Raw genomic sequence first — 14,752 nt, 5'->3', positions numbered from 1 at the left:
ATCCCTCTACTGAGATGCGTTGAGGAAAGCGAGGTAGCCTCGATCCTCAGCGAAATCCACGAAGGAATAAACGGTCAACAAATCGGTGGGCGCTCCTTGGCCAGAAAGGCCTTGCGAGCAGGATTCTATTGGCCTACCATGCAAGCAGACGCAAAAGAGCATGTCAAAAAATGCGACAAATGCCAACGTCGCGGGGATATGCACTTGGCCCCTCCTAACGAGCTAAAAACGCTATCGTCCCCGTGGCCGTTTTCTTGGTGGGGGATGGACCTCCTAGGACCGTTTCCAACGGCAGCAGGACAAAATAAATACTTAATAGTAGCTGTCGACTACTTCACGAAATGGATCGAGGCCGAACCTCTCGCCAATATCACAACATTCAATGTGTTGCGATTTTTCAAACGCAACATACTTGCAAGATTTGGGATCCCTCAAGTTGTCGTTACAGATAACGGGACTCAATTCACAGACAAGAAAGTACGAGAGTTTATGACAAGAATAGGTACAACCCAACACTTCACCTCTGTCGAACACCCTCAAACGAACGGCCAAGCCGAAGCTGCGAACAGGGTTATATTACGAGGACTCAAGAGAAGATTGGATGAAGCAAAAGGAAAATGGACAGAAGAACTACACAGCGTACTCTGGTCCTACCGAACCACTCCACATTCTACAACGGGAGAAACGCTTTTCCGACTGACGTACGGAACAGAGGCCGTAATTCCAGTAGAAACCGGAGCATCCTCATTCCGAACGGAAGTACCCCTCGAAGGGGAAGACAACCACGAAATGCTCAGAGAGGAGCTCGACCTCTTGGAGGAACTCCGAGACGGCGCAGCCCTCCGAGAAGCCACTTTGAAACAAAAAATAGCAAAACGGCATGATAAAAAGGTCATCAAGCGAGAATTTGACGTTGGGACACTAGTACTACGACGTAACCAAAAAGATTCCCGCGAGGGTAAACTCGCGGCAAATTGGGAGGGGTCTTATCGTGTCCGAGCCAAAACCGAAAACGGTGCTTATTATGTGGAAGATCTTTACGGAAAAGAAATTCCTCGACCTTGGAATGCCGAAAAGCTCAAACAATACTACAGTTGAGGGAAGCTCAAAGCCATCCCTCGACGAAGGTTGTGTCTTCGCCCATGAGAAGCACGCCTATACAACGGAGGAGTGCTTAGGTACGGGCATGAATCTTAAAATATAAAACAAAGTCGAGACATTAGGAGCTCGATGATGTTGGCGAGGAAAGTTCTAGACCACGAAACACCATCGTCGTAGTACACGCCCGGTAGAACCCCAGCTCGCGATGGGATGTTCACACCCCGAGGAGGAAAGCTTAACAACAGCCCCTCTCCTCGTTGTTAGTTTGGATAAACATCTCCAAACACTTAGAATGGTTCCCCACACCTTCTAAGCCCGGCATCAAATGGTACCAGCTACCACCACGATGACCACCGTCCAGGCACACACTAGCGCGAAGAAACGAGTAGTTCGGCGTATAGATGTTTGGAAAATTACCTAAGTTAAAAACCTCGCGCTTGGTCGAACATAAACAAAAAAGACATCAAGTATCCAGGTCGTCACAATGAAAAGACAATCAAAGCATAAGCTTAAAAGCGTCGAGCATGCCAAACGATCGATTCGACATTCGGAGGAAATTAAAAACATCGCCATATAAAACCTAAATCTAGATATGAAGATAAAGGCAAAAAGGCAGGTGAATAAATAAAAGTACTGAAATTATAAAGACCACAAAGAGTCATAATTGTCGGTTACATCAAAAGGGCAAACGCCCGAACAAAATAAAGAAAGAAAAACAAATTTACACTTCATCATCAGAAGGGGTGACAATAGCTCCATCCCGCACCTCCTTCTCCTCATCTAAACCCTCCTCGATCAAGCTGGGGTTGAGAATCTTGAGCTGAGCCACTGCGTTGTTGAAACTAAAAGTCGCAGCAGCAACCATGTTGGACTCAAGCTCCTGGATCTTGGCGATCAAAACAGCTCGCCAATCAAAACATTCTGCTCATCAGCTTTCTGCACGGCACTGTCCCTCTCCTCCGACACCGTCTTAAGCCTATCCTCAGCCTCCTTGAGATTAGCCGAGATGGTCTTATGCTCCTCCCTGTATACCTCGCAGGAGGCCTCGGATTCTGCCAGCCACCGCTTCAACAGAGGCAACTCCCTGCGAGCTTCATCCCTCTCCTCCAGGTACTTGCACTCTCGTCCATTCAAAAAAGTCGCCACCTCGACTAATTTGAGCAGAGCCATGGATTGGGTAGCTATTTCAGTACGAAGAGCCTCCGGACCCATGTCCGAGAGGATGGCCTCGTCCGCCGGATTGATCTTCACTTTGGTCTCTCCGGTCAGCAGTTCATCATGAGCGTAGATTGGAGGAAGGACAAAATCCTCTGCAGGAACGCCAGCAGACAACCTGTGGGGACCGGAGTGCGAAGGATCGTCCTGGCCGGAAAGATCCACTACCTCACGCTCCTGTCGGGAAGAGGTTTCCTCCTCCATCCGTATCCTTTTCGAGCGGTCCATATTAGAGGCTGTGGGGGACTGAGGGGCAGAAGAAGTTGTAGCAGCACTGCTCGCCTCCCTCTTGTTCTTAGCAGCGCGAGCCTTGCGGAGAGCAGCGGAGCCACTGGTCATTGTACCTACACGACATTATTAAATTGAGAGCATACATAAAGCACGAATGCAAATAAAATGTGCTCGAAATATTTAAAGTAAAAACGATCTTTATTAATAGGAAGCCAATACAAGGGAAAGAAAAGTTACAAAGGACCCGAGCACCTAATCCTCGTGCTCGGAATCCGAATCAATTGCGGAATCCGAATCGGTCTCCAGCACCTCCGATGGCCAAATCTTGGACTCCACCCCATCCCGAGACCTTCCTTCACCAAGAGAGGGGCAGGGAGGGTAGAGGTGGGGAAACTTGTGAGCCCTCAGGAACTCCTCAATGAAATCCTCCGATTCATCGGAGCTTGAAGTGTCAGAAGTTTCTGAGGAGAGGATGATCACCTTAGCCTCCTTTCCCTTCTGAGAACGAGCCACCGCAGCCTTGGGAACTTCCGCTCTCTTCTTTCCCCTTTGAGAATTGGAGCTCTCAGCAACAACCTTCTTGGAATCCTTCTTATCCATCGCTGACACTCAAAGCACAAAATATGGGAGGCAAAAGAAAAAGCAGCAGGTATTTATAAAGAAATTTGCCGCCCAAAAAGCCTGTCATCACGCCTGACACCCCATAAATGCAAGAGGCGGCTACTGATACCTAGGATTGACCACTTGGAAAAAACGCTTCCCCCTTTTCCAAAGCTTGACTTTGACCAAAGGGAACTGCGAAAATTCGTCCATCCAACTCGAAGCAGTTATGTTCGACAAATCGAAATGAATTGAAAAGACTTCAAGTTATTATCCTCGCCCACGAGCATAACAACTTGGGGGGCTCCTGTTCTGGGCCGAGCATCGAGCTCGAGCATCAGAGGGTGTCGAACAAACACGATCCGAGCAAGACTCCAACGGTCTGATACTCTTACGTATCGTAACGGCCGTAAACCGGAATGATGAGCATTTACTGCACATCAAGGCCTCCAAGCCGTTTTCCGGCAGCCACTTGATGGCCATTAATGCCATCAAGGGTCTTGGCCCATCGCTGGGGGCTATATATATGTGACTCCACTTCATTTGCAAGATACGCATTATTTTAGCCAAGAAAACCTTTACACACAAACTGACTTGAGCGTCGGAGTGCCTGCAGGTACACAACCCCCCTCCGCTTCAACAGGGGTCTCAAACGCTCTCAACCACCGCAAACGCCGGCGAAGTCGCATCATTCTGGTCTACACGATCAAGAACCAAATATAGAAAAGAATAGTTTATAAATTTTAGCTCAACCGACAAATATCGGTATTACTACGTTGAATGCTTTTATTCGAACTCGTCGCCACTGGGGAGGCACAAAAGCACACGAGTGGTATGAGGTTTTGCACGCAATCCTCGCTCGCTTCCACTTCAAAAATGCTGCTTATCTAGGATGATATGCTTTTCGTTTGACCATACCATTCCTCGCTTGCTATCATGCCACTGTCCAATCTGTGAGTCCATATTATGGAATATAATTCCCAAGCAAAGGATTGAAATCTTCTAGTTACATGTGACTAGAGTAGTATTTTTCACTTTTTCTACCACAAAATAAAAATATACAAAGGAGTATGTAATTCAGATTGGTTGTTGGATTGTGACGACACATGAGTTTAGTACTCAATCACGAAAATGTGATGACGTGAACCACCTAAAATCCTTAATTGCCAATTTAACAAAGGGAAATTTTTTTTAGGCTAGTGACTAAAAATTTCACCTTTAAATAAATAAGTGGAGTGTCTAAGATTCGAATCCCGATCTATTTTATATTTGTTCTAGTATATCTTAATAATTATTTTCACTACTTCATTTTTTTTTGGTAGAATTTTCACTACTTCATTATTAATCAAAAAATGAAAGACGTTCAACCACATATAAGTATTTAGTGAACAGTCCCATAAGTCCCAACTCAACTGGTAAAAATGCTGAAATTGTTAGACCGAACGTTGTGACCCAGGTTCAAACCCGGGATCTCACAATTATATGTGAGTTTAATTTTAATAAATTAACACGTACAAAAAAAATAATATTTAGTGAACAATATCAAGTCATGTAACCATTTATTTATTTTATGTGTAAAAAACAAAACCATTTATTTTATATTATATAATCTCTTTTTAAAAAAAAATGTTAACGTCACTAGAACTTAGTTCAATTAGCGGGAGATTGTATTATATATGCAACGGATCAGAGTTCGAATCCGGTCATCACACTTATCCATGTGAAATTTCAATCCAGTAAACTACTTAACCAAAAATAGAATTAACAACATAGCTTATTTATTCAGATATATATGAATGAATAGCAGTAACACCACACTAATCTTTCTCTCTTTTCATTCTTTTATTTTTTGGGGTGGTTTTTGGCCAATTTTGGCCTTAATCACCCCTCAACATCGTTTCTGTCTCCCTTTTATTTAAATAAGTGGTTATCCAAATAGATTTGCTTTTTTTTTGTTTTTTTAAGTTTGTCGTCGTCTTATGCGTCGTTCATTGGTTTTTCATTTCAGTATGGTATTTTGTTGATTCAAATTGACATATTTACCTCAACTCATTACATGTTTGATGAAGATTTGGACGTCAGCGTTGCAAATCCGGTAGTATGGATATTCCTATTACTTTTATTTTATGATATTTATAGGCACTTTCATGATACCGTTATATGTTATTAACTTAGGTGCGGCAAAATTGTTTAGATTTATCTTTTTCGGTGTTTAGCTATTTTAAATATGTGATTATATGTTTATTTTTAATTTGAATGAAATGAAAAATAGTTTACACTTACACCACACCCATTTTTATTTTATTTATTATTCATCAGTGAAACAAACCAAACACCTGTTGCCTTGCCACCACACCATCGGCCAAAATGAAATCATTAAAAAATATTCCTAAAATTCACTAACCCAAACCAAACCCAACCAAATTTCACCCAGTCACGGATCATATGACAACCAAAACCAAAAAATTGAAACAAATGTTATGTCACCCCACTTAGCGGTCGAGTAACTTTTTTCCTCTTAGCCTAACCAAAACCAAAAGTCCCACACACACAAACAGCTAATTTTGATGATGACGATGATAATAACAAAGAAAAATAAGATTGTTGATGGGCATCATAGTCAGAGAGGTGTGGACCTCTCCACCCTACGGCGCACATTAGCCTTTACTTCCTTCTCACCTAAGCGGTGGTCGTCTCCTCATCCACCCACGTCACCTAATCCTGCCGCACCACCCTCTTTAACCCATCTCCTCACCATGTCACATTATAACAACTACTACTTTTCTTTCTCTCTCTATCTCTTTTCCTCCACCACCTTACACCACCCTCCTCAACAACCTAAATATTATTATTATTATTCATAACTTTCTCTCTTACCCCCGCCCCCCCCCCCCCCCCCCCCCCTCTCTCTATCCTACGCCATGGCTTCTTCACCAACTGACTCCAATCCACCATCCGCCGTTCCTCTCCCTCTCTCCTTACCTGCTCCACCACCACCACCACCACCAACAACAACAACCTCTTCCCGCCGTCTTCCTCCTCCTTGCTGGACACCAGAAGAAACATCTGCCTTAATCGATTCATATCGTGACAAATGGTATTCTCTTGGCCGTACGAATCTCAAAGCAATTCATTGGCAAGAAGTTGCTGACGCCGTTACCGCTAAGTGCCCTAACGCTTCACCGACACACAAAACCGCCGTTCAGTGCCGTCATAAAATGGAAAAATTACGTAAACGTTACCGATCTGAGATCCAACGGCTTAGATCTCTTCCTGTTCCCAGATCTCGTTCTTCTTCTTCTTGGGTTCATTTTAAATCTATGGATTCTATGGAAAAAGGTCCTTCTCCTCCGCCGATGAAAATTGAAAACCCTAATCATCTTAATCACCGTGAAACCCTAATTGATAACGATGATCTTGACGATGATGATCTTTACGAGGAACTTAGAAGTGCTGCTGGTGGTGGATCTGGAAATAGCAGGAGTATCAATAAACTCTACCGGAATGGAGTTTCTGGTGGTGGTGGTGGTCCTCCCGGTGGTGGTTTTCGTATCAGGATTCCGAGTGGCGTTAGCGTGGCGCAAACTTTCATCGGTAACCATCTTCAGAAAATGATTGATAACCGATCGGGTTCGGAATCTGGTTCTCGGATCAATGGCGGTGGAATGAGGCTTAATAAAGAGAGAGTTGGATTGGGGAAGAGAGAGAGGGAGAGAGAGGTAGAGAGAGAAAAAGATCCAATTGGTGAAATGGTGAATGCTATTAAGGTTTTGAGAGATGGGTTTGTGAGAATGGAGCAAATGAAAATGGAGATGGCTAGAGAGATTGAAACCATGCGTATGGAGATGGAGATGAAGCGTACTGAAATGATTCTTGAGTCTCAGCAGAAGATTGTTGAAGCTTTTGCGAAAGCAGTTTCGGAGAAGAACAAGAAGAGGAAACTGCATAAGGGTAATAGTAACAACAATAACAATAGCAACACCAATAACAACATAGCTTCACCCTCAGAATCGTAGATAAATCTATAATTGATAGTTATGATAATAAAGATTGGTACTTTTTCGATTATGTGTTTGCATTTCACCCCATGACCATGAGATAAAATCATGCTTGTTTTAGCTAGGTTTATATAATGATGTTGCTATATTCATCTGTGATCGCTCTTTTTTTTTATTTTGTTTCTGGTAAATTTTGGAACATGATTAGTTTTAGATTATGATGTATTGTCCGGTGAATTTAGTAGCGTTTTAGTGTTTGGTTTTTTCTTTCTTTCTAGTGGTAAATCATGTTGCTGCCTTGTATTTAAATTATAATATGATGATTTGACTCGAGGAACATAGTTTCATATTAATCATGTATGGAATCTCTTGATGATATTATGAACTTTATGTTATGTTTATGTTCTGTTGTGTTTTGATCTATGTTCTTGTTGTTTATGTTTCGATGCTGACCATTGTCATATGCATGTAGTTAAAGGGAATCTGCTCGTCTTGTAGAAACTGTTGTTTAAGTTTAGGAGTTTACAATGTCGGTGTTTGAAAATACTAGTAGTAAGAATAGAAATTGAAATTAAAGATCTGAATCTCTGATCGGAAATTGAAATTTGTTCTTTATTATAGGAAAGGATTCAAAGATGATGCCATTTGTTTTCGATGAAAACAGAACATGTTATGTTCCATCAATTGAAAACTTGGATATTTATGTTAGAATTTCGTGTATTGAATAAGATTTCTTGTCTGTCATTGATTCACATGTTGCCTCATATTTCAAACATCTGCCGAGAAAAAAGAATTGTGTAACGATGTGCTTTGCTCAACATTAAACTTATATTTTGTTTAGCTTTTTCTTGAGTTAATTGTTCCACATTAAGCTTATGTTTTGTCTTAGCTTTTGCAAGACTAAAATTGCTTCACAATGCACATTTTTTTGTGATTTTCACAAGCCACTTATCGTAGCTTTCCATTGTTATGTTTGTTAGACATCATCAGCCTGAACTTTGTTTTGAAGCCCGTTTGACTGTCTAGTGTCTATTAGAGTGTGTGATCAAATAGGGCCATTTTTTTTAGGGAACCAATATATTTTCATGATAGATAAATAAATAAATATAATGTTGAAGCTTAAGATGCTTTTTTGTAACAAATAAAATAAAAAAATCTATATACAGGATTTTAAGTTCACAAAATTATAAACTTCTTAACAAGTTTCTCTATCACTTTCCTCTAACCCCTGAATTGGATCAGTGCAGTTATTTATAATGCAAACCAATCAGCCATCTATACTAATTTCAAATTGTCAAAATAAAAAATCTGTACTAATTTCAAAAGCCCCCAAACAAAAAGAGAGTATAAACATAGTTTTTACATTATCTGTATGATTTTCATTAAAATGAAACCAGGATTGGTTTTATACTACAATCAAGGTTACTTGAACTACAAGCAACAAACATAACTACTCTACAAAAGTAAAAATGCTAACAACTTCTCCTAAAGACATTGGCTCTAACTGCCATAACAGAAAAGCTGAATGTCACAGTGCTCGCTTAGCCAAACTAAGCTAGGTAAGCCAGAAAGCACGATTTCCCTTGCTAAGCCAGGGTTGGCTCGCTAAGCCACCGGTTACAGGTTTTGAATTACTCCCTTCAACATGATCCACATCATGTTTTAGTCGCACCATCATATGATCAGCTTCATCCTTCAAAAAGCTCAGACAAACCATCAAAACTAACCTCAACTTCTCTAACTCTTGGTTTCCCTTTGTATAATAACCTCCAGCTAATATAAACCAGTAGCAATGTCACTACTCTAGCCCACAAATTAGAGAGAGCACAACAGCCCCAAAAGTTGCAAACCAAATTAGAGGCAGATTAATGTGAAGAAGATTTCCTTCTTGAACTTGGCTGAGTTTTGATAATAACAAACTCTCATCACAAAAGAAGAAAGGTTATGGAGGCTCAACAAGAGGAAACAAGATGAAGACCAAGTCTTAGGATTTTTAATTTAAATTAATTGTAAGTATGGTCCTGATCTTTGATTTATCATTTTCAATAATTATATAACTTAGAATGCTCAGAAATTATTTTATAAATTAATTAAAAATAAAGTTTCTAAGTTAAATATAAAAGTCCATATGAAGCAAGTCTTTAAAATTATAAAAAGCTGTTTTTTGAAAAATAGCTGTCAGGGCCTTTTAAATCAGTGCGCTCGTTAACCGATTTAAAAAGATATGTTGCTGGTTGTATTTCCAAAACAGTGCATATGATTGAATTTTGAAAACATAACTTTTTAAATCGCCTGTCCGTAACAACCGATTTAATATATCCTGGACAGAATGCACTTTTTATGAACCATTGTGATTTTTAAACATAACTTTTTATTATAAGATTTTTTGAAAAGTTGCCTTGCTTCATGGACATTTTCTAAAGCCTCTATAAATATATTTGTGATCATTACAATTGATAACAACTTTCACATTCACAATATTTATAAGTTATTAATATCACTTTTTCTCATAAACCTTCAAACATATATCTTGTGAAACTTTGCCTATATTTTCATATCCATAAAAATTTCTGAGCACTAAGATATATACATTATTAAAGTGATATTGATTTGATAACAGCCATACATAGTTTTCTTCATTGTAACTTTGTATTGTTGCTTGTTTTCCAAGGTTGTGGAAACAAGTGTTGTTTAAGATAGTGGGGTGCTATCTTGTGTTGTATGAGAATTTCACCATAGGGTTTGGTGAAGATTCTTGTGGTTAAAGATAGTGGGGTGCTATCTTGTGTTGTATGTTAGAAAGATTGTTAGGGGGTCTTGGGGTAAGATTGCTTGTAACAAAGATTCTAACATAGTGAATTCCTTCGCGGGGTGTGAAGGGAGTGGACGTACCAATAGGGGAACCACTATAATTCTCTTGTGTCCATTTTCTCTTTCGCATCTCTCTTTTATTTTTCAGCATATTTCATCATAACTTTCAAGAAAAATAAAAGGAATCCAAAACATCTCTAAAATAACCAAAAAGTCTTAAAACCTAATTCACCCACCCTATTAGGTTGCACTCTTAAACTTACAATTGGCATCAGAGCAGGTTCAAGTAACTTGTTCTTGAAGATCCATAATGGCTTCCGCACAACCTGTTTTTAGAGATGGTGGTAGTGGCAACAAACCTCCTTGCTTTGTTGGTGAACACTATGATTTTTGGAAAATTCGCATGCAAGCATTTTTGGAAGCACAAGGAGAAGAAATATGGGATGCTGTTGAGAATGGTCCATTCATCCCTACAACAGTTGTTAATAATGTTGTAGAAACAAAAGTAAAAGCCTCTTGGACCGATGATGATAAGAGAAAAGTGCTCTTTGACAAGAAAGCAAAGAACTTACTTCAATCAGCCTTAGGGATGGATGAATTCTTTCGGATATCCCAATGTAAAACAGCAAAAGAGATATGGGATACTTTAGAAGTAACACATGAAGGCACGACAGAAGTGAAAAGATCAAAACTAAACACTTTATCACAAGAATATGAAATGTTTAGAATGCAACCCGGTGAAACAATACTTGATTTACAAAAGAGATTTTCACATTTGACAAATCATTTGATGGCGCTCGGAAAAACCTTCACAAATGATGAATTAAATTTAAAAGTCCTTAGATCATTAACAAGAACATGGCAACCAAAAGTGACGGCCATTTCAGAAAAGAAAAGCCTATAAAAAATGTCATTGGCGGCATTGTTTGGAAAATTGCAAGAGCATGAAATGGAACTTGATCAATTGGAAAGGCATGAAGGGCGTGAAAATAAAGTTAGAACACTTGCATTAAAAACTAAAGCAAGATATTATGATAGTGATGATGAAGAGCCTCAAAGTGAAAAAGATGATGAAGATGTAGAAGTACTTTTCAAGAAATTTAAAAATTTCTTGAAAAGAGAAAAAACTAAGAAACTTGATCAAGGAAAGAAATTTAATGGCGAATCCACTTCAAGACAAAATTTCAAATGCTTTGAATGTGGAAAACAAGGTCACATGAAATCAGATTGTCCAACTCTTCAAAAGAAAAGTGACCACAAAAGAAAGAAAGAATTCAAACCAAAGAAGGCCTACATTGCATGGGATGACAATGAGATAAGTTCATCATCCGACTCGGAGAGCAAAGAATATGCAAATCTTGCATTAATGGCATCACACCATTCCGATGATGAATATGAAGAGGTTAGTAGTAAATCTTCTTCTTATGATAATGATTTACAAAGTGCCTTTAATGAATTATATGAAGAATTTTTGGAACTTTCTAGAAAATATTCAAATCAAAAGAAAACTATTTTAAAACTAGAAAGTATGGCCAATGACACAAAAGTGGAATTAGAAGAAGTAAAAAATTCTACATGCAATAAATGTCAAGATCATGAGTCTAAAATTGTTGAATTAAACCAAGTGATAAAGAAATATGAAAAAGGTCAAATTGGTTTAGAAAATGTGTTAAGTAGTCAAAGATTCTCAAATGATAAATGTGGACTTGGGTTCTCCAATTTTAATAAACTAAGTACAAGTCACAATACTTTTGTTAAGACTACTTGCAATAAATTCAACAATGTAGAATCAAAGAAAGAGCATGTTGTAAATTATCATAAAATGCCTTATGATAGAAATAACTTTTATGTAAATAAAAAGAATCATGTTTTTCGATATACTTGCTTTTATTGTAATACAAAAGGTCATACTCCTAATGTTTGCTATGTAAGGAACATTGGTGTTCCTAATGGGGAGTATATATGGATAAAGAAAGGAATTAACCCAAGAGGACCCAAAGAAAAATAGGTACCTAGAAAATATTATTAATTGTTTTGTAGGTACTTGAAGACCATATGCTAAAATTGTCATATTAAGAAAGATGATATGATAGGGTTAAAGCTTCATTGATTAATAAAAAAAAATGATTTGAGAAAGATTGACACTTTGATATCAACATTGACATCAAATCATTGTGAAGAAGATAAGCATCTTTTTCTTCATATATATTGTATATAATTTCCCTTATATTATTATTCTTTAAATTCTACTATTTCTTCTTTTTGATGATGTCAAAAGGGGGAGAAGGAGTATATACTTGTATGCTTGTGTTTTGTGGTTAAATTTTTTTAGGATATTCATTTGCAAAACAAAGGGGGAGACATACAAGATAGGGGGAGATTCTTTGAGCAACAATGTCAAAATGATATGGTTTGTCATCATCAAAAAGGGAGAGATTGTGAAGAAGATTTCCTTCTTGAAGAAGAAAGGTTATGGAGGCTCAACAAGAGGAAACAAGATGAAGACCAAGTCTTAGGATTTTTAATTTAAATTAATTGTAAGTATGGTTCTGATCTTTGATTTATCATTTTCAATAATTATATAACTTAGAATGCTCGGAGCATTCTTTTATAAATTAATTAAAAATAAAGTTTCTAAGTTAAATATAAAAGTCCATATGAAGCAAGTCTTTAAAATTATAAAAAGCTGTTTTTTGAAAAATAGCTCTCAGGGCCTTTTAAATCAGTGCGCTAGTTAACCGATTTAAAAAGATATGTTGCTGGTTGTATTTCCAAAACAGTGCAATGATTGAATTTTGAAAACATCACTTTTTAAATCGCCTGTCCGTAACAACCGATTTAATATATCCTGGACAGAATGCACTTTTTATGAAACATTGTGATTTTTAAACATAACTTTTTATTATAAGATTTTTTGAAGAGTTACCTTGCTTCATGGACATTTTCTAAAGCCTCTATAAATATATTTGTGATCATTACAATTGATAACAACTTTCACATTCACAATATTTATAAGTTATTAATATCACTTTTTCTCATAAACCTTCAAACATATATCTTGTGAAACTTTGCCTATATTTTCATATCCATAAAAGTTTCTGAGCACTAAGATATATACATTATTAAAGTGATATTGATTTGATAACAACCATACATAGTTTTCTTCATTGTAACTTTGTATTGTTGCTTGTTTTCCAAGGTTGTGGAAACAAGTGTTGTTTAAGATAGTGGGGTGCTATCTTGTGTTGTATGAGAATTTCACCATAGGGTTTGGTGAAGATTCTTGTGGTTAAAGATAGTGGGGTGCTATCTTGTGTTGTATGTTAGAAAGATTGTTAGGGGGTCTTGGGGTAAGATTGCTTGTAACAAAGATTCTAACATAGTGAATTCCTTCGCGGGGTGTGAAGGGAGTGGATGTACCAATAGATGAACCACTATAATTCTCTTGTGTCCATTTTCTCTTTCCCTTCTCTCTTTTATTTTTCAGCATATTGTTATTACCTTCATCATAACTTTCAAGAAAAATAAAAGGAATCCAAAACATCTCTAAAATAACCAAAAAGTCTTAAAACCTAATTCACCCACCCTATTAGGTTGCACTCTTAAACTTACAATTAAATGATCCAAGAGCAACACTAATCCCCGAAGCCCTGCGAACAAGCTCAGGAAAGTAAAAGAGGGGTGCAGATATCAATAGTAGCATACAAAAAATCTGCACTCCAGGTTCTAGTGGACAAACCAGAATCAATGTAACAACATGAACTTTGTTATATGTGTCATTTCTGGAAAGAATGCTTCAAATGCTTCCCCAAATGTAAGTAGTAGTGATCGTGGTGGTGCATTAGTTGAACTTTTGAATCCTAAATCAAATGGAGCAGTTGTGGTTTTTGCTTGATAACCAAGGAAACTGAAATTTTCTCATCCCACCCACTCACTTTCTCGCCTACTCCTCTAGCGCGAAAAAAATTCGGAAAATACGTTCCGAATTGTTTTTCTACTGTAAAATTTACACTATAAAAAATTTGGAAAACGTTTTCCGAATTGCTAGGGGGGTAGGGGAGAAAGTGAGTGGGTGGGATGAGAAAATTTCAAGGAAACTACCACATAGCCCAATGATATTTTGGGTGAATGTTAAACACACTGTCACGTGTGTAATACATAAGGGCCCGTTTGGTGCGCAAGATAGGATAGTGATAGGATAAGATATAAAACAGGATAAGGATAGGATATGATATCAGCAGGATAACAGTTATCCTCAGTTATCCTATCTTGTGTTTGGCGCACACAGGATAACAAACATGATAACTATTATATCATGTTTTTAATACATACTTGCTCATAATAATATGATAAGATATATAAAATATTTAAATGACAAAATTACCCTTGTAAATCAATTGTTATTTTTTTAAAATTATTTTGTAATACTTTGAATTTTTAAATAAAAAATATAAATAAGTAATCAAATAAATTTATATAATTTTAAATAAAAAAATATGAGAAAATAAAAAAGTTTAATTTTTTATATGAATCATGATCAAATAAATAACCCAATGATATATATATGTTAGATAAGCTAAATAAATACATGATATATCTCATACGTAAATAATAAAAATACCATTGCAAAATAATTATATTTAATTTCTTATAAAATTTAAATTAATATCCATATTTTACGATTTTTTTAATAATTAGTTTACTTTAAAATATTGTAATTTTAGTATAATTTTGATTTTTTTAGATTATGTAAATTACAAAATTACCCTTGTGAGAAAATCACATGTATATTTGAA

General features: G+C 37.2%; 1 protein-coding gene across 1 annotated transcript; it reads left to right on the top strand.

The window, feature by feature from the left end:
* The first annotated feature begins 6,068 nt into the window (after positions 1 to 6,068).
* LOC123892315 (trihelix transcription factor ASIL2-like) lies at positions 6,069 to 7,163 on the top strand. Its single transcript, XM_045942106.1, has one exon. It carries the CDS (start codon positions 6,069 to 6,071, stop codon positions 7,161 to 7,163), a length of 1,095 nt encoding a protein of 364 aa, XP_045798062.1.
* Positions 7,164 to 14,752: the final 7,589 nt, after the last annotated feature.

Source organism: Trifolium pratense, linkage group LG6, assembly GCF_020283565.1.
Source record: "Trifolium pratense cultivar HEN17-A07 linkage group LG6, ARS_RC_1.1, whole genome shotgun sequence".
In the NCBI taxonomy this organism is placed as follows: domain Eukaryota; kingdom Viridiplantae; phylum Streptophyta; class Magnoliopsida; order Fabales; family Fabaceae; genus Trifolium; species Trifolium pratense.
This window is presented reverse-complemented; position numbering and strand designations above follow the sequence as displayed.

Bases quoted from the DNA above. Each gene is read 5' to 3' on its own strand.
- LOC123892315 (XM_045942106.1), top strand. From the start codon at position 6,069: ATGGCTTCTTCACCAACTGACTCCAATCCACCATCCGCCGTTCCTCTC.